Here is a 25,141-nt window from a genome sequence, read left to right on the forward strand (position 1 = left end):
CCCATGCCAGGATTCGAGCCCTCAGCCTTTTGGCTGGAAAGCGGATACGCTAACCACTCAGCCAACCAGGCCGGCTATATATTTGGACAATAAAAATATTTAAAGGTTGAGCTGCAATTTTTAATGCAATTACCTTATCACTTATGGGCCAAAATCCAAGTAAGGATTGGGCAATCTTATTTTTTAGTACAAATGCTACTCCATTCCTATGACTGTCTCCACATGAGTATATAATTGGATGACTCTTTCTGTTTATTTTTCTATTAGTCCATTTGATTTCACTGATACCTTTACTTTCAGTTTTCATGTCACCTTTATCATCGTTGATTCCTTTTACAGTACTTGCTTTCCCCATTTCTGAGTTTTTTCGATAGCCTCCAGAATATTTTGTCATCACCTTGATATTTATTCTGTACCTTGTTACCAAAGTCTTCCCATGGCTTGTTTAGATAGTTTTTCACAGTACTTCACTTTCTTACATTTTTCTCTGTAGTCTCTTAAAGCAAAAAATTGACTTACTTGCTGGAAACTTGCAATATGCTTTCTTCATTTTCTGGATTTCTTTGGATTTTTGTCCATCATTGGAACTTCCTGAATTCAGATTTTTCAATCATTTGCAGACGTCTATGAATGCCTCTCTGATGATCAATATTTTCTTCAGGGTCTTCCCTTGGTTCTTCTTTGAAAATTCTTACATTTAAAAAAAAATAATATTTGTGTATTGAGTTTACAGTTTATTCACCTCTGAAAGCTGTTCAACTTTGATTTGTTTTAAAACTTTCTTACACGCTTGTTCTAAAAATTTAGACATAAGAGGAAGTATTCATCACAAAATATTAATACCATAATCACTTATGTTAATTTAAATTTCTTGATTTGTAAAATTTTTAGCTAAGTTTCATAGCTATTATCAATACAGCTATAATTGGAAAACAAAAAAGAGAACAACAGTTCAATTGAAAGCATCTTATATTATGTACACTATCATCTACCTGAGAATAGTTCCATCTGCATTAATAGATATACAAAATAAATTACAATAAAATAATTTAGTTGATAAATTATTTTTAAATATAAGCAATAAATTAATTACAAATTGAGAAGCATTTACAGAATGACTAGTCTATCCATTATAACATAAGCTGCAAGAGCAAGGGTTTTCTTTAAACTCCAGGGGGTTTATTTTTCACTTGGTTAGACTATAATAAGTTTAGTTTAATCCTTTGTCCAAGTGTGAGCAAACAAAGTATCTTCAGGACTGGGGTAAGGTAGTGCAACACCAGGCAACTCGTTGCAAAGGTGGGGAAAGCTCTCATCACTCCTATCTCAGTATCTCCCATAATGCAAAGCACATCTCCTTGCGGATATGTGTAATGCTATGCATTAAGGCAAGGGCCACTACCCATACCTGGCTCCCACTGACGAGACTTCAGTAAAGGTCAAAACTGGTATGGGTAGTGGCCCTTGCCTTAATGCATAGCATTACGGGAGATACTGAGATAGGAGTGATGAGAGAGCTTTCTCCACCTTTGCAACAAGTTGCCTGGTGTTGCACTACCTTACACGAATCCTGAAGATACTTTGAGGCGCAAACTTTGTTTGCTCACACTTGGATAAAGGATTAAACTAAACTTATTATAGTCTAACCAAGTGATAAATAAACTCTCAACATCTTTCTCTGAATCCGGAGTAATTTAATAATAAGGTTGCACACCCTTTGGCAACTCCTATAGGTTAGGATGACCTCTCATTGCTTCTGCCTTTGTATCTCCACTACTGTCTCCACTACTGGGCCTGGCTCCCACTGACAAGACCTCAATAAAGGTCGAAAACGGTATGGGTGTGGCCCTTGCCTTAATGCATAGCATTGCACATATCTGCAAGGAGATGTGCTTTGCATTATGGGAGATACTGAGATAGGAGTGATGAGATCTTTCTCCACCTTTGCAACGAGTTGCCTGGTGTTGCACTACCTAACCCCAGTCCTAAAGATACTTTCAGGCGCAAACTTTGTTTGCTCACACTTGGATAAAGGATTAAACTAAACTTATTAAACTCCAAGAGAAGAAAGAGGAGGAGAATATTTATTTTTAGAGAGATAAGGAATGTATTAAGTTTGTGTAGTGGATGAAAAGAGACTTGTAAGTCAATCTGTCAAAGTAATCTTGCATAAGTTTTTTAATCACATACACTTCATTTGATCATAATAGCATCTGTTTTCATCCACTACATAAATTTAAAAAGTTCGGTCTTTTTTTTTTTAACACCCCTTGTGTAATTTCTTGTTAAACATAATATACATATTCTTGCAAAAGAGGATAAGGAGATAAAGCATTATCTCCTTATCCTCTTTTTGAACATTTGCACATTATTAAGTTTTCATTCTGCTATCTATTACTTTCATTTAAATCTCAGGTGTACTTGCCATTTTTCTCCCTTTAGTCTGGTTGTCCATGCAGAATCAAAGTGCTTTGGTAACAGATCGCCAGACAGTCCCCTTTCTTCCTGTTAATCCTGAATTTTCTTCTACTAGAAATCAGGTAATGCTTCTTTTACAGATAATGTGTTATGTATATAAAATTGTGTGTGTCTGTGTAATGATAATCTTTCTTCTAAGATAGCATGTGAAAAAGAGACCGAGAGGGAAGAGAGCACAAACTAGTGATTTCTGAAACTGGTAAATCATTGTTTTAAAGCTGATTATATTAAAAAAAAAATTCCAGATAATTTGTTGTGTTATAGATGGTATATATAGTTTATATGTGTGATAAGTCTTTTTCAGAATGTAGGCATGGAAGCAGCATGAATATAGGCATGTTTTTATTTTATTATAAATAGATTTCCGTCAAATTTTGTAAATTTTGATCAAATAATAAGCACTTATCTATATATATTTTTGCTTTTATATAAATGCTATCCATAAAAGATTATAAACTTGCATTAGCACTGCGACTCGGCTGAAAGCTAGATAATCTGGAAATCCTTCTTTAGGGACCATACATGGTACTTTTTCAGGCTACTTGAAGACTGAAACTCCTACCTCTGATAAACAGGGTAGGAGTCTTACACTGAATGAAATGAATGCGCAATGAAAATTAAATGTCTACCACTTAAAAGATACATAAAGTTATTGATACAGTTACCTCTTTTGTTCACAGAATACTACTGAGATATAGTTGGATATTTCTTTATACTTCCTGATACATGTTGATTGTTGTGTATACTTCTGCCACTCTGCCTTAACTTACACCATACCTTCATATGTGGTGGATATATTTAAACTGGGATTTATGTTGTAACATTTCTCAGGATACAGATTTATGTAGCTTCCAGAATTTTGCTTTTCTTGCTATCAGAATAATGTATAATAAATTTAGTTTAATCCTTTATCCAAGTGTGAGCAAACAAAGTTTGCACCTGAAAGTATCTTCAGGACTGGGGTAAGGTGGTACAACACTAGGACACTCCTTGCAAAGGTGGAGCAAACTACCAACACTCCTATCTCAGTATATCCCATAATGCAAAACACATCTCCTTGCGGATATGTCTAATGTTATGCATTAAGGGAAGGGCCACAACCCAGACTAGTTTCGACCTTTATTGAGGTCTCTTCAGTGGGAGCCAGGCCCAAATGGAGATACCAGGCAGAAGCATTAGCAGGTCATTATCCCTTCTTAGAAGGCTATGATATAGGTACATTTTGACTAGCACCCATGATGTGGTAAAAAGTTTGTGAGATGTTCCCCTTCATGAGGAGAAAGTAAAGATGTATGGGTTGTAAATGTGTAAGTGGTTAATAAAGGTGTGAGTACTACACACACATTTTTTTTTTCTTGGAGAATGGTAAATGACTGAAATGGAATTCCAGAAATAGCTGCAAGTGATCTAACAGCAAAGAGTTTTTAAGGAGATAGACAGGTATTGTGTGAATAAGGGTTAACAAGGGTCTCCATCAGCCTTCCATCTCAATGGAAGGAGTGCCCTAGTGTTGTACCACCTTACCCCAATCCTGAAGATACTTTCAGGCTCAAACTTTGTTTACTCACACTTGGATAAAGGATTAAACTAAATTTATTATACTCTAACCAAGTGAAAAATAAACTTTCAACATCTTTCTCTAAATTCAGAGCAATTTATTAAAAAAGGGTGGCACACCATTTGGCAACTTCTATAGGTAGAGATGACCTGCTAATGCTTCTGCCTGGTATCTCCACTTGGGCCTGGCTCCCACTGAAGAGACCTCAATAAAGGTCGAAACTAGTCTGGGTTGTGGCCCTTCCCTTAATGCATAACATTAGACATATCCGCAAGGAGATGTGTTTTGCATTATGGGAGATACTGAGATAGGATTGTTGGTAGCTTGCTCCACCTTTGCAAGGAGTGCCCTGGTGTTGTACCACCTTACCCCAGTCCTGAAGATACTTTCAGGTGCAAACTTTGTTTGCTCACGCTCGGATAAAGGATTAAACTAAATTTATTATACTCTAACCAAGTGAAAAATAAACTTTCAATATCAGAATAATGATATAGTATTATCTTTTTCTGTGGTATATGTTATATGGCTATATCTTAGGATGTTTTAGAAGTGAAGACATTTTTGTAAATTATGTCATTAATTGAGGTTAAGGGACATTGCACTGGTGCCATTGTCTGTATAGAGAATAGTTCATAGTTTTTGTTTTTGCTTAGATGTACATGTTCCACTATAAAAAAAGCTATATGCAACTTTCTCTGGGATTTAATAGTTTGGGATTTACTTAACCAAATTGTTTTCTGTATTGGCTTAAACCAAAAGATTCATGCTACAACAAGACAAAATGTGATGCCAGTTGGAGCATTACTCAATAAAATAAGACTCCCACTATTTTTCATCATGGAACAAGGATGAGCAGTGTAAAAGTAAGCTACTAGAGCAAACTTAACATCAGCATAATTCAAAGAAAGCATACCATCACAAGAAGTATCAACAGAAAATTATGGAACTATGAAAAGAATTAGAGAAGAACTACATTGACAATAAGTAAGATTCTGCTAAATAACAAATAGAAGATGTTATAATCAGTCAGTAGTTTGGGAAAAGAAATAAGCTGTAGCTATAGTATTTTTTTATTTTTTTTTACTTTTATTTTTTAATGTTGGGCCCATATAGGAGAGGTTGGCTGGTCAACCTATAGTTGACCAGCCAGTTGTATATGGGTAGGGATGGGAAAAGAGAAACTTGATGACATTCAATTAAAAGCCTGTATATTGTATTTCTTGAGAAATACATCAGGGGGAAGACTGTTCCACAGTACATCAGTAGCAGGGATGAAAGAGGAGGAAAAGAAACTTGTTATGTGGGTTTCAAGGTGTACTGTGAAGGGATGTTGGGAGGTAGCTGTATGTGTTCCAATGGGTTTAGTACAGAGTGGAGGAATTATTGATGCCGTTTCAGATGAGCATTTTCCATGAAAATCTTTGTAGAATATACAAATTGCAGACTAAACGTCTATGTGAAAGTAGGGGAAGTGAGATGGATCATTTATCATTCTAATTGTTCTCCTCTATATTGAGTCAAGCATTTTGAGAGAGCTTTTAGGAGCCCCTCTCCAAATGTGGGAACAGTATTTGATAGCTGGGTAGATTTGAGATTTGTATAAGGTTAATTTTTTTTTTGAAGTGAAGTAACGTCTTGAGCAAAAGAGAAAGCTTAGTGTTTTGGAAGCTGAGGACGCAATGGTTGTGATATGTATATGCCAGGAGAGGCCTGATGTCATGGTAATTCCCAGAAGAGATATTTCATCTTGTCTGGGAATTTGAGTGTTACCAAAAATCATACTGGGGGAAAATGGTTCTTTTTTGTGGGAAATAAGACAGACCTGGGTTTAACTAGCGTTGAAGTTGACGAGGTTATCTGAGCCCCCATCAGAGGATGTCTTGGAGGTCTGAATTAAGGGAAGTTGTGGTTGATGTTCTGTAGGTTGAAGTGAGTTCTGTAGGGTAAGGTTTTTCAAATGAAAGGGAGGAGTGTCATGTGCTGTCATTTGCAAAACTGTGTATTGGGTTGGAGCGCAACTGAAGTAGGTCATTGATGTACAGAAGGAAGAGGATCAGTGAGAGAACTGAACCCTGTGATAGTGTGCATCCAGACAGGAAGCTGGCAATCCATCTGCAGAAGTCCTGAGACAGTCCAAATGATGGAAGTTTGCTTAGCAAGCCTTTGTGCCACACCCGGTCAAAGGCTTTATAGATATCAAGTGCAACTACTTGGGATTCACCAAATTTTTCTATGACATATGTCCAGAGATGGATGATATATGAGAGCGGGTCACCTGTTGATCGGCATCGACGGAATCTGCACTGGTGGTTGCTTAATAGCTGGGTACCTTCAAAGTAAAGTAGGAGTTGAGATCTGATGGTTTTTTCCAATCACTTTAAATAGGATTGAGGTGAGTGAGATAGGGCTGTAGTTAGAAGGCAACAATTTGTCACCGTGTTTGGGAATGGGTTGAATATAGGCCAATTTCCAGGCTTTGTATATCTACCAGTATATACAAATATATACACCAGTGAAGTAAGAGTGTGTGTACAGATGGCATTGGATAGGAGTCAGTTCTGCTGCATAGACCTTCAGGACAATTGGAGGAATGCCATGAGGGCCGGGAGTTTTTTTTGTGTCTAATTTTGACAACAGGTTTATGATCTCTTTCTGGCAAAAGGATACAGGGGCATTGTATGTTGGGCAGTTGGAATGAGGGGGGGGGGACATTTGCCATTGTCAGTTATGTGTGCATTGGAGGTAAAGTGTGAAGCCAGGAGATTAGCTTTTTCTGTGGGTGATGTTGCAATTGAGCCATCTGGGTATGATAGGGGTGGAGTAGTGTAGGGCAAAAGTTGCAACCGATTGCTTTGGCAAGAGACCAAAAGGCATGGCTTCCGCTAGAACAGGCTGCAAGTTTCCTGCTTTTTGCCTGTTCAGATTCTGTTTTGGAATCATTGATAATTTTTTTGCATCTGTTTCAGGCTTCAGTATAGGCACTGAAGGAGAATGGAGTTCTTAATTTGAGCCAGTTGTGGTATGCCTGATTTTTCATTTGTACAGCCTTGGCACATCTTTTGGAGAACCAGGGTTTGGATATGGGACGGCAGTTCAGAGAAGTGTGGGGAATGTATGTTATCATGCCAGTGAGGATTACTCTGGTGATATGTTTGGTGCATATGTTTGGATTGGAAGACTGCAAACAATAGTCCAACCATGAGGAATGAAGCATAATAGTCTCAGAGGCTGTCCCATTTGGCACTGTTATAATGCCAAGCTACTCTTGTGCAGGGGTGACTGTGTAAGCTTTGTTGCATGGGGCAGAGATGAGCACTAGGTTGTGGTCAGAATTACCCAGGGAGATCACTACATTCATTGTATATTTGGAAGGGTCATTGGTAAGGAAGAGATCTAGGATATTTGGGGAGTGTGGATTATCTAATATTCTGGTTGGCTTGTGAACAATTTGTGTAAGGTCATTGGTGATGGCAAATATTTCAGCATCTCTGCCTGCAGGATCTGTACAACTGGAAGAGTAAAGCCAGTTGGTGTTATGGAGATTAAAATCACCTAGGAGGATGATTTCATTATTAGGAGAGTGGGCCTGGAGGAAATCAAGTTTTGAAGAGAGGAAATTAAAGAGCTTGGAGTGGTTGGTGGTATTAGGAGAGCGATAGAGACAACAGATGAATTTGACTGAGTGGAGGAGGGATATTTTTAGCCAAAGAAGGTCAAAGTTGGGCGATTCTAGGTTAGGTGCTCTCTGGCAGGGTATTTCAGAGCGGATATATGCGCATACACTACCCTTGGGTCGGAAGGAGTTAAATAGTGTATATAGTTTGGATGGTTGAGATGGATAGTTCTGGGGGAAGGTGAAATTTGAGTTTCTGTTAAGAAGAGTTGGTGTGGTTTGGTTGACTGCAGATGGTAGTGAACACAATTAAGGTTGGAGTTGAGATCACAGATGTTGGTGTAGTGGATATGCAAGGGTCTCTAGGGGCATGGCTTTGACCGCAAGTGTCTTGCATGTTTACTCTGCTGTGTCTGCATAATGGTCTCCTTGGTGACTACTAGTGGCGTCACCTGGTTTTTGCACTAGTTTGGTTTGTTTGTAGTCTATGGTCCAGCTGTTGTCTCCATTTTTGCATTTTTCTTGTAGCTGTCTTCGGATTTGGCGCCTTTGTTCCCTTTGTGCAACGGTTAAGTCAGGTTGAACACATACATGCGATTGGGGGCAACTCTCCTTTAGCATGCTATTTATCACCATTATTAATTAGGATGTGTTTGTCGGTGTATCACAGATCACTTTCACGAAATGTGGAAATTTCGTTCTGTCCTTTCTTTTGTTTTTGGGTCCGAAACGATGACATTTGATGATATCCCTGCGATCGAAGTTGCATCACCTGCTAGTTTGCTAACATCTTCTTTTAAAGATTTACTATTTTCCTCTGGAAAGTTTAGAATAATGGCATTGATTTCTTGTTTTCGGCCTCAAGCGACGTGTGTACTGTCGATCCAATTAAATCGCAGAGTTTGTTAGCGGGTACAGAAGCACTTGCAATCAGCCGCTTGTTGTCGAGTATCTCGAGCTTTGTTTCCAACTTTCGGGTTTTGGAAGAGAAAGTATCGATCATATTTATTAAGGTGTTTTTCGAGATTTTTGATTTTTGCCTAGGTTCAGGCAACTGTTTAACAGAAGGGAGGCTCAATGAACAGGAAAAAGGCTGGTTCAGTTCGATAAGTGCGCAACAGTAAACATGATAATCCTCTTTGATGGCAGACAATATCAAGTAGAGTGATGTTGACAAACATTAAAATGAGATTTGGACAATAAGACTTACTTTTGCCTGTTATTTCAAAGAAGGTTCTATTAAGTAAGAAGTGACTGAGTTTTTTGAGAGGTAGCTAACATAAAGGAAAAGTTGGTCCTTGTTGTCACTCTGTAAAGTAGGAAATGAATACCAGACATGTAGAAATGTTTTGGGGAAAATTTGGAGAAAAGAGTAAAGCTAATAATAATGCCTATTATTGCTAGATTTCTGTTCAGGATATGGGTAAGTCATTACTATTACAAGGTTCCAGCATAGAGATTTGCACAAATTGATATGGAGAGAAGATGCAAGAAATAAAGAAAGTCGCATTGATTTGCTATTTTTGAAGATATCTTCATGCAGGTTCAGAATTCAAAAGTATTTAGGCTATTTTAAATAGGAAGTGATCATTTGGTTTGATCAAGTTAAATTGAATATCAGTGTGTAAGAAAATTTTAAAAGCAGTGAAAAATTGAGGAGCTTTCAGAGCTGAACTGTAGACCCAAATATACAGACATTATTCAAAAATGACAGTTCGAAAGCAAAAATCAAACAATAGAGAATCACTTGTAGACTAATGAAATGTTGAGGAATTGTCTGAAATAAAGCAGCAGTCATGAAAAAGAAGAAGAAAGCATATTTGAAAATTGCTAGCAATTAAGTCAACTTGTTCTCTGAGAGATTATCTAGAAAAATGCAAGAAAGCAAGGCAATGTTTTTTCATAACTTTTGTTTAGCTACTTGATAAACAAGTCATTGGAACAGTTTGGCAAGAATATAAAAGATAAATATCAAGAAGGTGGCAAAATGTTGTGGAAGCTATTGAAAAGGATTAAAACTGGTGGAAAGAAGACTCTAAAAGGAATCAGGGATGACAAAGTGATATGAAAGCCAAAGATGACATTCGAGATATCTGGAGCAATTACTTTAAAAGATTGTTAAAAAAAAAAAAAAAAGAACTGATAAAATGATAGTAGAAAATATTCAGGTGGAATACAATCAGGCTTACAGATCAGTAATTGAAGCAGAAAAAGCCATGAAAAACCTAAAATATCAAAATGTTGCTGGAGTAGATGATAATTGACCAGAAATGCTAAGATATGGAAGTATATATGTTTTATACTGCACTACATAATTCTGAATGATTGGAGTAAAGCTGTCATAGAATTCAAAATGGCAATAAAATGGAATATGAGAATTACAGATGAATTTCCATATTGAGCATTCCAGGATAAGATTTATACAAGCATACTTCAGAAGAAGCTAAGAAAAATTCTGGAAGAGAAATTTGCAAAAGAATAAACTAGTTCAGGCCAAATATGTATTCTCATAGTTATATTTTTACTTTAACAGAAATAGTTGTAAATTTTGGAAATTAATAGGGATATGTATTTAAGTTTTGTACATCTAGAAAAACTATATGACAAGGTACCAAGATAAAAGATATTCAAAATGCTTCAGTAATATGGTGTAAATGGAATATTATATTGAGCAATACATAATCTGTATTTCAGTTGCATCTCAGCAATAAGAATTGAAGAGGATACAGAAAGATGTTTTGAAGTTAAATCAGGCATGCCACAAGAATGAGCATTATATCCACTGCTATTCATCATCCACATGGTTTGCATTATAATGAAAGTGGCATCAGGCTTGATATCGAAATTTGAGATATTCAGTTCAGCTCATTACTTTATGAAGATGATATTACATATTACATACAGGCTTGCAGGATTCCCTAATTAAATTGAAAAACTTCTGTAATAAATATTCCAGATATTTAAGCACAATTTTTAGTGAAGGCAAATTAAATATGGAAATGGACAGCAGAATTAGCAAGACTGGTATAGTAAAGAGTCAACTGAATAAATTTATATGGAGTAAAAGAGAAATTTGAACACTGAACTAGCTGTACACAAACCATGTTCTAACAGATTCTAAGCTGTGGATAAAAAATGAATTTGAAATAAAACAGTTGATTTACAGACCACAGATATTTTGAGAAAATTTAATTCACTCCCTTAATTTTGAGAAAAATTAAGGGAGTGAATAGAATTAATCATATTAATTGATGCACCTATTCACTCAAAATAATTAGTTCACTTAAACAGAGTGGAAGAAAGATTATCAATACACGTGTTTGATGTTGGGAATTAAAGGCCCAAAGAAGATCAAGATCCAGGTAGATTGATGCAGTTGAGTTCCTTAGAGCAGCGCTTCCCAAACTGTAATGTGGGCCGTGGCCCTCTTGGGGCCGTAGCTTTTGTTGAGGGGGGCCGTGAAATAATGAAAACAAATTTAAAATGTTTTAAGACTAAGTAGATTTTTTTATTTTAAAAGAAACTTATTTAACTTTTATTATTTATTATTTCTTTTTTGTTATTTTTTATATTTTAACGGAAAAATTCACACATTGGTGTTGGTTCACAAACTTTGCTTCTTGCTTATTTCGGCGCTTAACGAATATTAGTAAATATTGCTTATTCATATGTTTCATTTCAAAGCAGTGGTTAATTGTATTTACTTCGAATGCTCTCCAGGGAAGTTCCAAATCTTCCTTTCCCTTTCATTACGCGTTCCGTAATCAGGGACTGTTGATATTGACTTTATATACATATCAAAACTCTTTTTTTATTATCACTGTCATCCGAGCTAGTTTTCTGTTACCAATAAAAGTTTCGCATATACTTCACACATGAAAAAAAAGCTTAAACAAGTTAATGTGGGGAGATAGTAACTCCCTTGCAGTGGTAAACAACACGCCCTCCCTAACAGCCACTATACTGCAGAGGCAATAAAAACAAGTACTTTTATTATGCCAGTGAATAAGGTATGAGGAGTCTGTGTAATATATTTCTCAACAAATAGTGCAATTAGAGACAACTGGGATAAAAACACACTAATTAATGAATCACATATCCCCTCATACAGAAACTATGCTGTATAGACTGAAACAAAACCATATGTTGCATGGGCAAACACACTATCTAACTAAAAACTATTGTTATTCATTAGATGTGTGTGAGTTCGATTTCCCAAGGCAGCAATAAAATTCAACCGAATGTGTTAAAATTTGTAAAAGTGTTAAAACTAAGTAATAAATGTTATGGCAGTTTCACATATGGAATTCAGTTGAAGAGAGTTAGCATTTCAACTCAATTGTCAGCTATGCTTTTATCTTTCAGTTGCGCGATTTTTTGTTAATACCGCACCAATCATAAGCACGTTTTAATAACCTGTCTTTGCTGTCTGTTTCGCGTTAGGCTTAATTACCTTAAAAGGAGAAAAGTCACAAAAGAGAAAAATGTTCCTGGTCGAGGGATTCCCTTATTCAGGTAATATTCACTAATTTCATGTTATCAGTCTGTGGTGTGCCAGTATTGGTAAGTGGTGATATTATTTGATTTATTCTACGTTAAAAATTTTAACCCTGAGATGGATAAGTGGCTGATAAAAAATAAAAATAATAATCCCATGAACAATCAGAAGAAGCAGAAACAGACTCAAAAAAAAAAGGACAGTATTTTATATTTTACCAGAACAGCCCGCATCGTCTTCAGAACCAAACGGTAAGAGGCAAAAAATGTAATATATGCATTTGGTTTTTGCAATATTGGCTGTGTATGTTTTGTATTGCATATAAATACAATAAATATTATAATAATATATCTCTCTATTACGATTTTTTTTGAGGGGGGGGGGCGTGAAATATTTTAATATTTGCAAAGGGGGGCCCCGACATCCAGAAGTTTGGGAAGCATTGCCTTAGAGGACAAATTTAATATTGGATGATATTGAATTGTTGATTGGATATTAGTAATGTAAACTTTTCCTGTAGAACCATCAAGTAGTTATTACATCTCTTGAGATTATGTAGTAGGAATTGAACGATGCTGAATTTTGTTTAAGATTTTTCATAGTTTGTTGTAGTAAACAAGTTTGCTGTAGTGAGATTTAACTGCATTCACATTAACATAAAACATTTGTTTTCCATACTATTAAGTACATTATTAGCTGTCATTAAATGTGTGTCTAGAAAGTGGTTCCACTTGAATAATAACATTTGCTCACTTACAGCATTATCTATCTAGCAGTTTTGTTTAAAAATATCACTGTTTTACCTCAGGAATCATTCTTGCCTGATTTTTTTTTTATCACTCTGCTTTTTATTTCCACATAAAATGAGAGCTATGAAATAGCCATTAAGTGGTATAGCTGTGTTTTATATTTTAGATATTCCACTAACTGTGATTTATGAACAGTATTCCTGATCTAGGCTTCCAGAATTTTCCATGGCCACTTGTATGCCCAACAATATATTTGACTATAGGAGATTACATTATGGAGAAGCTCTCCATTATTCTTTATGATGTCATTTTAATATCTTTAGGATGATATGCTTTGTTATTTATTTTGTTACTAATATTTTTCATTAAGTGATTTCTGCAGCCTATTAATCCCTTCTTCTTTTCAACCATTTTCTGTCCACTGCTGGATGAAGGCCTCCTCCAGTTCCTTCCACCTTTCTCTGTTCTAGGCAGTGGGTGACCAATTTTTCCCAACAAAATTCAATAGTTCATCACTCCACCTTCTTTTAGGACATCCTCGGCCTTGTTTTCCTTCGTTTGGAATCCAGTTCATTAGTCTGGTGGTCCATCACTCTTCTTCTCTTCTGGATAGATGTCCAGTCCATTTCTATTTTAGTCACTTGTAGTGAAGAATGATGTCAGTGATACGAGTCTGGCTTCTTATCTAGGTGTTTCATTTCTTATCTTTTAATGTGATGCCTAGAATCAGCCTTTCTATTTTTCTTTGAGTTGTTGCTAGTTTATTTGTCAGTGCTTTTGTTAGAGACCATGTTTCAACCATATGTGATGACAGGAAGTATACACTGGTTAAATGTCTTCCTTTTTAAACAGAATGGAACATCATTGTTTTGAAAAATGCTTTTTAATTTTCTGAATGCACTCCAGGCAAGTTGAACTCTTCTGTTTATTTCCTTTTGGAGTCCACAGTTTAGATCAATGAGATGACCTAAGTATGTATATGAAGAGACTTCTTCCAATAAATTGTTTTCTATTATTATGTTTTTTGGTGTTACAAAATGACTAAACATGATTTTAGTTTTTTCTCTGTTTATTTTTAGACTGACTTTTCTGCTTTCATGATATAGGTCTTCTGGGGTGTTTGCAAAAATTATGATATCATCTGCATATCTTAGGTGTGTTAAGTTTCTGTTATTAATTTTTATACCAAATAATAAATTTAGTTTAATCCTTTATCCAAGCGTGTGCAAACAAAGTTTGCGCCTGAAAGTATCTTCAGGACTGGGGTAAAGTGGTACAACACCGGGCAACTCCTTGCAAGGGTGGAGCAAGCTACCAACACTCCTATCTCAGTATCTCCCATAATGCAAAACACATCTCCTTGCGGATATGTATAATGTTATGCATTAAAGGAAAGGCCACTACCCAGACTAGTTTCGACCTTTATTGAGGTCTCTTCAGTGGGAGCCAGGCCCAAATGGAGATACCAGGCAGGAGCATTAGCAAGGTCATCTCCTCCTATAGAAGCTGCCAAACGGTGTGCCACCTTTTTATTAAATTACTCTGGATTTAGAGAAAGATGTTAAAAGTTTATTTTTCACTTGGCCAGACTATAATATATTTGCACACACTTGGATAAAAGATTAAACTAAATTTATTATAGTCTGACCAAGTGAAAAATAAACTTTTAACATCTTTCTCTAAATCCAGAGTAATTTAATAAAAAGGTGGCACACCGTTTGGCAGCTTCTATAGGAGGAGATGACCTTGCTAGTGCTCCTGCCTGGTATCTCCACTTGGGCCTGGCTCCCACTGAAGAGACCTCAATAAAGGTCGAAACTAGTCTGGGTAGTGGCCCTTCCCTTAATGCATAACATTATACATATCAGCAAGGAGATGTGTTTTGCATTATGGGAGATACTGAGATAGGAATGTTGGTAGCTTGCTCCACCTTTGCAAGGAGTTGACTGGTGTTGTACCACTTTACCCCAGTCCTGAAGATACTTTCAGGCGCTTGTTTGCACACACTTGGATAAAGGATTAAACTAAATTTATTATAGTCTGACCATGTGAAAAATAAACTTTTATACCAAAGTTTGTCCAGTGTATATTATTAAATATTTCTTGAAGGACTGCTGTAAAGATTTTGGGTGATTGTCTCCTTGTTGGACACATTTTTCAATTCATATTTTATTGCTACTCATGTGAAGTTGGATTACTACTGTTGCAGTGTGATATATTCCTCATGAATCCCCCTGATTCTGGAGTGCTTTGATTATTGCATTAGTTTTGATGGAATCAAATGCTTTTCATAATCAATAAAGGGTAAACAGAGAGGCAATTGGTTTTCTTCTGCTTTTTCTATTATTTCTTTTACTGCATGAATGTGGTCAATTGTGTTAAAGCCTTTATGGAATCCTGCTTGTTCTGCTAGTTTTTTGCTGGTTGATTCGAGTCTGGAAGAGGTAGTTAACCTGTCTTTTATTATTTTTGTGAGAATTTTGTACAGATTAGAGAGAATACTAATTGGTCTATAGTCCTTTACTTCTTCTTCTTCGTCGTCTTGTTTTTTAAATAACAGTACCAGAGTAGCATTTTTTCATTTTTCTGGTATCTCATCCTCTTCTAGGCATAGATTTAGTAAGTTTGTGACATGGTGAATTATGTTATTTCCTCCTCATTTAATTAATTCTGTGAGTCCTGGTGAATTTGGTCTTCACCTGGACATTTTCTATTCTTCATTTGTTTTAATGCTTGTTTTATTCCATCTGAAGTAAATTGGGGGATGAATTCCATATGTGATGAGGAGAGTTATTTATAGTTTGATTTATCTGTTGAAGGATCACCATAGAGTTGATTATAAAATTCATCTAGTCTGCTTAGGATTTGTTCTTAATTCCTTATTGTGGTTCTAGAAGTTTATTTTCCACATGGTTAGACTATAATAAATTTAGTTTAATCCTTTATCCAAGTGTAAGCAAACAAAATTTGTGCCTTTTGGGCATTCACAAAATTATTGCATCATCAGTGAATGTGGGTTTGCTACATTGGAGTAGAGCTTAAATACTGGTGTGATATTTGGCTTGTTACTAGAGCTATATGTATGGAATCCTTGTGACTTTTAGCACTTAGGGAAAAAAAATGGTGCCTATCTTAGTGCTTATTGGTTACTGTCTACTATCTTCATGTGATAGATGAATTTCGTTACCTGAAGGAAGACTTCCATCGTGATTATTTGGAGGCCTGAAGTGACTTGAAAAAGTTTTATGTTTTGTTTCTAGATAAGGTCTTTAACCCACCCACACTGTTAACATATAATAGGCATATAACAATGGTTGGGTGTGCTGTCATGTGGCTTATGCAACCCACACTACAAAATTCACATCAATTTGACATTTTTTTTATTGATGTCTGAAAGTTTTAAGAGAGCATAGGACATTAGCAAGCATCTTAATTGGACCAATGCAATTAATTGTAACCAAATCTGTGTAGGGTGGGGAAACAACGAATTGTTTTAAGATGTATTAGAAAACAGTAATGAAGAAGAATGATATATTTGGTTACAATTAATTGCATTGGTCCAATTAAGATGCTTGCTAATGTCCTATGCTCTCTTAAAATTCACATATTTAAGTTCACATATTTGTAAATATGTGAACTTAAAGTTCACATATTTACACATTTGAATTATTCAAATGTGTAAATATGTGAACCATCGTTAATAAGTGATGTGAGAATGGAAAATGTAAAAGAGTGAATAAATGTGTGTGGAAATACTTTCATTAATGACAAATGAATTAACATTTGTGATATATGTATCCTGTAAGTTGCTGGGTAAAGCGAATAGCATATGATCCTATTAAGTCTAGACATGAATGAGTGAATTTATGATGGCATAAATAATAAAAAAAAAAAAACTTACGAGGAGAGGGAAAGAGATTTTTGCAAAGTATAAATAATTACCCAATAATAAATTTGATTGCAAGTGGTCTTGTAATTTGCACTTGTGTGAAATTGGTGATTTTTATCTCTTTAGTTGTGTTTTTTTCATCAGAAAATTAGAGTATTATAGTGTATTAGTGTAGATTTTCATGTTTTTAGAGTATTAGTATATTTATAACATATTTATTGTGATATTTTCGGCAGGGCAGCAACATGACGAATGATGGCAGCAAAGACTAGGTTGTCCTGCGATTTGAATTTGCAGGATATTATTCAGTGCAGTGTATGCAAAATGTATATGTCAAGAAAATTAAAGAATATGTGGAAAGATGTCGAAACTGGAGAGAGACTATGTATTAAGTATTTAAAAGTGAGTGTCTGTTAGGTAACGAGAATGCAACAAATACCAACGATAAAATGGAAAATGATATTAATGATATCAAACGTGACCGTGGAAATAGACAATTACTAAACGGATATCAATAAAGAAATAGAAATGTTATCCTTCATAGGACAATGATTTAGTACCAATGATTTGAGAGGCAAGAAGTATTCTATGAGAATACTTGACTTGGCTAACAGGAGAAGGGTTTAGTATTTTCAGGGAAGATAGAGAAGATAGGATGGGGGGGAGGGAGTACTGTTGATGATAGCAGATGAATTGCAACCAAAAAGAATAGGAGACAGGTGGGAGGGTGGCTGTTCATTTCAAGCAATCTGGTGTGAGATTAAGACCAGTAAGACAAAATATACAGTTGGTTGTTGTTGTTGTTGTAGGCCTGGGAATTCCACAGATGATCTGGAAGACATGCATCGCTAAATTACTACAATGAACAGGTCGAATGATTATTAAGGGTGACTTCAACTATAGAAATATAGACTGGAAGGAAAAAAGATCACAAGGCAGAAAGGAAACAGAATTTATACACCTGCTAAGAGATATAAATACTTAATCATTTCCTTTAGCATTACAAGGTGATCAGCATTCCTTTTACACAAATTATGGACTTTACAACCGTGTTATAACTAATGATTTCAATTTCCAGACATTTCGACCTTCATATTAAGGTCATCATCTGGAGCACACACACACAGACAAGCTAAATTACATTTCACATAGTATGCTGAAGAGGCAATTTGATCAATGGTTATTCTACTGACCTGACCTCTAGTGAAAATAAAATAAAATTAGAATAAATAAATGAAATAAAATAAAGTAATTACATCAAAGTTATATTCTATTTAAGACAACATCAGAGAAACATTCTTTCATACAGTTTTGTTACAGTAAAAATTATGTCCTAATTTAATATGACAATTGTTATATTAGATTTTGGATCCAAGATTACCTATGGTCCTATTTAAAATTAACTCTTAGGGAGAAAGGTTATGTGGGTAGAATATGTGCCTTCCATATTCTTGGGATTTTTAGACCATCATTATTGTTAAGATTAGGGTGATTGATTAGAATCTCACAGGCCTCCTTAAATTTACGTTCATACCATGTTTTGGTGTGATATAAACAACAGGTGCTTTTCCAGTCAATTCTATGTGAAGTGTTCAGGTCATGATCAGAAAGACCGTCTTGACCGTAGTTATTATGTTTAATATTTCTTTTATGTTCCTTTCTTCTGATAGGAATTGTACATCCTGTTTCCCCTATATAGGGCAAATTACAGATGCAATGAATATGATATACTCCAGGGTGGGCCATTGGAGGAAGTGGATTCTAGTATGAGTTGAGTAAGTTCTTTAATTTTGCAGGAGGTTTAAAAGTGGCTTTAAGGTTGCATTTTTGTAGTATTCTGTTTATTTTGTCTAATATCCCTTTAATGCATGGAATGGTTACAGTTTTATTGTAGTCAGAAGTTATTTTTGTTTTTAAGTGGGTCTCGTACAGAATTTTGTTGATAGTATTTTGGCTGTAACCATTTATTAGAAAGTATTACTGATTTTAATTCTAAATTTTAATTTTAAAATTTGGAGCAAATTTTCCAAGCCCTGTTTTTTTTTTTAGTGTATTAATGACTCCTAATTTTTGTGTTGGGTGGTGGTTGTGGTGGTAGGAGTTTTTGTGTATGTATTGGTAAGTACGTGTCAGTTTCCAGTAAACAGTGAAGGAAGATGTGTGACAAGTGTATCTAGAAGCGGAAGTAAGTTCTGCTTTTCAATCTCAGTTGTGAATTGTATACGTTTTGTTATTTGTTTAGGTAGCTGAGGAAAGTGTCTAGTGTCTGGCATCCATGAGGCCAGATAGTGAAAATATCATCAATGTATCTAAGCCAGACTTTGGGTTTTAAAGAAGAGGAATCTAGAGCACGTTGCTCAACATGTTCCATGTAAAAGTTAGCGATAGGGGTATGATAATGGTGAGCCCGTGGGTGTGCCTTCTTTGTGTAGGTAGAAAGTGTTCTGCCACACAAAATAGCCAGAACACATAGTACATGTGCAAAGAGTGCTGTGATAAATTTGTCCTGTAATAGAAGAATTGTGTCATTCATTGGGACGTTTGTGAAGAGGGCAGAGATATCAAAACTGACTAATAAATCATATTTTTCCAGTGTGATGTCTTTGATTTTGTTTACAAAGTGTTGTGTGTTTTTAATATAGGAGGGATGAATGACCTACCAACTCCTTGAGTGTCGACGCTAGTTTCTTGGCTAGGTGATAATTGGGGCTGTCTGTACCTTTGACTATTGTTCGGAGTGGTGTATTTTGTTTGTGAATCTTTGATAGACCGTAAATTCTCAGGGAATGAGCATAGTGCAGAATTAATTTTTTAACAGTATCTTCTAGCCATGTAGTGACTGATTTAAGTAGCTTCTCCATTTTCTTTTTTATTCGATTAGTAGAGTCATAGTTAACTAGTTGATAGGTATTGTTGTCTGAGACTATTAGATTCATTTTTTCCAAATAAGTAGTTCAATTTAGAATAACTGTGGCATGCCTTTATCTCTAGTAATTACAATGCCTGGATTTCATTTTAGTGATTTTACCACTGTCAATTCCAATTTTGTTAGGTTCCTGTTTATTATTTTAGTATAATTTAAATTTAAAATGTTAGAGGTTTCCAAATGTACTTTATCTGCTATAGTGGTTGGGATAAATCTGAGGCTTCTTTCTATTTGATAAATAAAATCAAGTTTGTTAATCATTCTAGATGCCACGGCAAAGTTTAAACCCTTGCTGAGAACCGTGAGTTCATCATTGTTCAGGGCGTGGTTATATTGGTTGACTATGTGACTGTTCGCCGAAGGCAGTTGGTGGCTCCTGTTGATCCTTGCTTCTGGTTGGGTTGCTGTTATCACTGGCTTCTGGTTGGCTGCTTTTGTTCACTGCAGAAGAATTCAAATATGTCCATTGGTTTTTCTGAATGTTGGCGATCTTTAAGTCGAAGAAATTTGAATATGAGTTTTCCTTTCTTTGTTTCCTGGATATGATTCACCGAGTTGTCCATATTCCTCTCAAGGATATCCCAAATATCTGGGTTCAAACAACTTGAAACTTCAGATTTTAAATTTCTGAGTTTTGAGCATAAGCTATGTTCTTCCGAGTAGCCTGGATCTGTTCTTGGAGCAACGCTTTCTCCATTTGGTAGTATATTCATGGTGCTTTTGTCGAGGTAAATTTTCTTTACAGTTTGCAGTTTAGAATGATATTGCTATCTCTACAATGTTTTAAAAATGCCAGTTAGTTAATCAAAACAGACAATCAATTCAAACATTAATCTTTAAGGAGGCCTGTGAGATTCTTATCAATCACCCCAATCTTAACAATAATGATGGTCTAAAAATCCCAAGAATATGGAAGGCACATATTCTACCCACATAACCTTTCTCCCTAAAAGTTAATTTTAAATAGGACCATAGGTAATCCATGATCCTAAATCTAACATAACAATTGTCATGTTAAATTAGGACATAATTTTTGCTGTAACAAAACTATCTATATGAAAGAATGTTTCTCTGATGTCTTAAATAGAATATAACTTTGATGTAGTTACTTTATTTTATTTCATTTATTTATTGTAATAATTTTATTTTATTTTCACTACAGATCAGGCCAGTAGAATAACTGTTGATCAAATCATTGCCTCTTCAGCATACTATGTGAAATGTAATTTATTGGAAATTTTTTTCACTTAGTTAGACTATAATAAATTTAGTTTAATCCTTTATCCAAGTACACAGCTTGCAGGTGTAGCATGGAATGAGGAGTTAGCTGGAAAAGAGATCAATGCAGCTTGGGGGATTTTCAAAAACTATCTAGTAGATGCAATGTCTGAGATTCCAAGGGTGAGAAGGTTAAATAAGGTAGGTGTAAGATGGATGAATAAAGAGATTAAGCATGCAATACAGAGAAAGAGGGCATTGAGGAAGCAGCATAAGAGAAGAGAAGCGGAAATAACCACTTCCATGAGGTCTACAAAGACCAGGTAAGGAGGGTGACTTGGTTTGTGAGGGTAGCTAAACAGAGGTATGAACAGCAGTTAGTTAATGAAGCCAACAAGAATCCTAAAGAGTTCTTTCGATATGTAGCCAGCAAAAGAAAGAATGATTATGGAATGATGACATCGATAGGAAAAAATGGTATAAAGACAGCTGTTGCAGAATGTGTGGTGGAGATACTTAATGAGCAATTATAAAGGTCTTTCAATCTTGTGAATGTGACTTCATGGAGAGATTGAGAGCAGTAGATGATGGGCAGGAGAGACTGACTGTAAGTGAGCAAGAGGTGTATGGGGAGTTGAGTAAACTAGATGTTAATAAGGCTGTGAACGTGATATTATATTGCCACGTATTCTGAAGGAATGTGCCAGGGAGTTGACACTTCTCTTGACATATTTTTTTATACGAGTCTTTCACTCGGTTAAGTCCCTAAGGAGTGGAAGGAGGGTAAGATTGTGCCACTTCATAAAGGAGGTGATTGAACTCAAGCATCAAACTATAGGCCTATCTGTGTGTCAGGTGTTGTGGTTACGTTGTTGGAGAAGCTTGTGAGAACTAAGATCCAGAGTTGGGTTGACAACAATGTTATTATCTTTGATGGACAGCATGGATTTGCTAAAGGGAGGTCATGTTTTAGTAATCTACTTACTTATTACAATAAAGTGACTGCTTCCTTGGACAGAGGAGAAGGATACACAATAATATACTTAGATTTCGCAAAGGCTTTTGATAGAGTACCTCATGATAAATTGATATTCAAACTTGAGTAGATTGGGTTGGATATTAGATTAGTGCATTGGATTGGAGACTGGCTGTCTGATAGGTATCAACAAGTTGTGTATGGAGAGCGATATCCAGGAAAAGGAAAGTCACTAGTGGAGTGCCTCAGGGGTCTGTTTTGGTGCCTTTACTGTTTAACCTGTATATTAACGATATAGGTGAAGTTTTGGATGGAGATATTCAGTTGTTTGCAGATGATGCAAAGTTGGGACGAACCATGAAGAGTAGTGAAGATGTTGTGGCCTTTCAAGAAGATTTGAATAAATTGAGTGATTGGTTACGGAAATGGAGATATGAGTTGAATGTTGCAAGATGTAAGGTTTTAAAATTTGGAAAACAAAGATGGGATGCAGAATTTATGCTTGGTGAATATATTGTTGGAGGTAGAAGAAATAAGAGATCTGGGGGTGATAATGGATAAAGATCTGAAATTTAGGGGACACATAGCCAAAATTGTGAAGACAACACAAAGGCTTCTGGAAATCATGCAGAGGACACTGACGTGTAGAAGTAGGGAGATTCTTGTTCCATTGTATAAGGCTTTGATTAGGCCACACATGCACTATTGTGCCCAGATTTGGTCACCTGGTTTTCAGAAGGATGAAGAGATATTGGAAAGGGTCCAAAGTCGATTGACTAAGGTAGTTTCTGACCTCTGGAATGTCGAGTATGAGGAAAGATTGAGAAGATGTAATTTGCAGTCTGGTGGATAGAAGGAAAAGCGAACATATGATAGAGACCTACAAGTTGGTAAGGGGTTGTTATAGGATGAATGCTGGATAAGTTCTACAGAAAATAGTGGGAGATCAGGGGAGAACCAGACGTCATCCCCGGAAACTGTATAAAAGGGGAGTGAGGGGGCAGGTTTTTTCAGGCAGAGTTGTAAATGATTGGAATGCCTTGCCTAAGAGTGTGGTGTCTGCAAGGAGTCTGAATGTATTCAAGGCACGGTTTGATGAGCTGTGTGTGTGTGTGTGTGTGTGTGTGTGTGTGTGATAAAAGGACCTCCCAGATGAGTCTTTGAATCCATGAGGTCTTGGGGTAATAATAATAATAAGCAAACAGCGTTTGCACCTGAAGTATCTTCAGGACTGAGGCAACTCGTGGTAAAGGTGGACGAAGTTCTCATCACTACTTGTCTTAGTAACTCCCATAATGCAAAGCACATCTCCTTGAAGTTCCCATGTATAATGCTATGCAGTAATGTCTGCAAGGAGGTCCGTAAGGTCCATACATGTCCACAAGGAGATGTGCTTTGCATTATGGAAGATACTAAGACAGGTAGTGATGAGAGCTTGATCCACCTTTACCACGAGTTGCCTCAGCCATGCAAACTTTGTTTGCTTACACTTGGATATAGGATTAAACTAAATTTATTATAATTCTTGTAGAGAGGCTTATACGCTGGTGAAACATGATAACTAATAATTAAGGAATTGACAGCGTACACTAGAAATATAAATTAAATAAACTTTAATATATACTTTCCGATATTTCAGAAAACGTTACATTGCCATCTTCTTGGGAACTTAATACAAAGACGAGTGCACGCAAGTACATAACATCAAATGAGAACCAAAGCTAGGAAGCTACCGTTTTCCTAAAGTCCTGATGGTGCCCCCTGGCAGGCTATATTGGTAGTTCTTGGCCTTTGGGCTGAAGTTCTTCTGATAAATGTTTCCCAAATTTGGGACAGTCTCATGCATCCAAATTTGTTGGGGTTTGGCATGTTCCTAAGGACTGAGGCTGATTCCATGAATAGTCTTTCATATTTGAACTTGCTGCGGTGTATTACTGTGGCTTTCTTCCATCTTATTCTTGGCGAGTATCCAGTGCATGGTCTGCAAGCCCAGAGTGGCTGTACTGGTGAAATCGGATGTAATCCTTGTGTTCCGAGATTCTGTTGTTGTCCTACTAAGTCTACTGTCCTACTAAGTCAGCTGTCCTATTAAGTTCCCAAGAAGATGGCAACGTGGCGTTTGCCGAAATATCGGAAAGTATATATTAAAGTTTATTTAATTTATATTTCTAGTGTACGCTGTCAATTCCTTAATTATTAGTTATCATTATTAAATTTATTATAGAAATGTAATTTAGTTTGTCTCTGTATAGATGTTGTATACTCCAGATAATGACCTTATAATGAAGGTCGACACGTCGGGAAATTAAAATAGTTATTTATAAGACGGTCATAGAGTCCATAATTTGCGTAAAATGAAAGATAATTACTTAACTTAAGGCATGTAATAGAGGGGAGTAGGAGAGTATTGGACCTGGTCATAGGATCAGAAGAGCTATTGTGAAATATTTTATTTTATGTGATTTATACTTATTTAGTTTGTTTACTTGATTAAATCCTTTCTCATTTAAAACCTTATTCAATTAAAATCCTACCGGCTGCTCTATTGTTATGTCGTTACTTTCTCTCTATGTATTCTGTTTTATATATATCTATTCTATCTTTCTATCACTATTTTACTTCTTCAGATATCGGGCCTTTAATATGCTTACATCTATTTATATCTAGGACTGTTTCCTCTTTGGATACTGGCAAATTTTTATTATGCTGTGCCAGCCAGTATCCTATAGTAGAAAAGGTTCCTACTCAGGGAGACAATACTAGACTCTTAGCCGTTCTTACACAATACTTTACTTTAACGCTTCTGTATAGATTCAGACTGCAGTCGTGACCAAAATCTATAATTATATTTACTTTCTAAATTCTTCCCGCCAAAATAGGTTCTATTTTTATAAGTTGTAGTTTGGAATTGTAATCAGGCATGACTCAGGTTCAGGTAAATATGACAAGTTTATTGGAATATCTAAACAGAATACAAAATTCATACACTCAATTATGACTCAATACTAAATGAAACTCGAGTTAAAAGGTTAACATATTCTAAATTAATTAAAGGTCATAAAGCATGCGAAACACAATAACTGAATATTGGGATGGATAGCAAATGATATGAAGTTAAACTAATATTCCTTTCTGTAATGCTATTCATAAGATAATATAAACAAACATTCTAATGTTACTCAGTTACTAAAATCCACAATTCTGATCTCATTAAGTTAATCCTATCACATACAATT

The 25,141-nt window shown here is 35.7% G+C and overlaps 1 protein-coding gene across 1 annotated transcript in view; it reads left to right on the top strand.

Annotated features, from left to right (window-relative positions):
- The window catches only part of Git (ARF GTPase-activating protein GIT1), a 707,749-nt gene that overhangs the window by 345,856 nt on the left and 336,752 nt on the right, over positions 1–25,141 (top strand). Inside the window, exon 12 of the mRNA XM_090400625.1 lies at positions 2,443–2,540. Coding sequence (XP_090256751.1) covers positions 2,443–2,540 — 98 coding nt within the window. The remainder of the gene's footprint in view (positions 1–2,442; positions 2,541–25,141) is intronic.

This window comes from Typopeltis vanoorti, chromosome 1 (genome assembly GCF_054136105.1).
Source record: "Typopeltis vanoorti isolate ZY-2024b chromosome 1, IOZ_Tvanoo_1.0, whole genome shotgun sequence".
Taxonomy (NCBI): domain Eukaryota; kingdom Metazoa; phylum Arthropoda; class Arachnida; order Uropygi; family Thelyphonidae; genus Typopeltis; species Typopeltis vanoorti.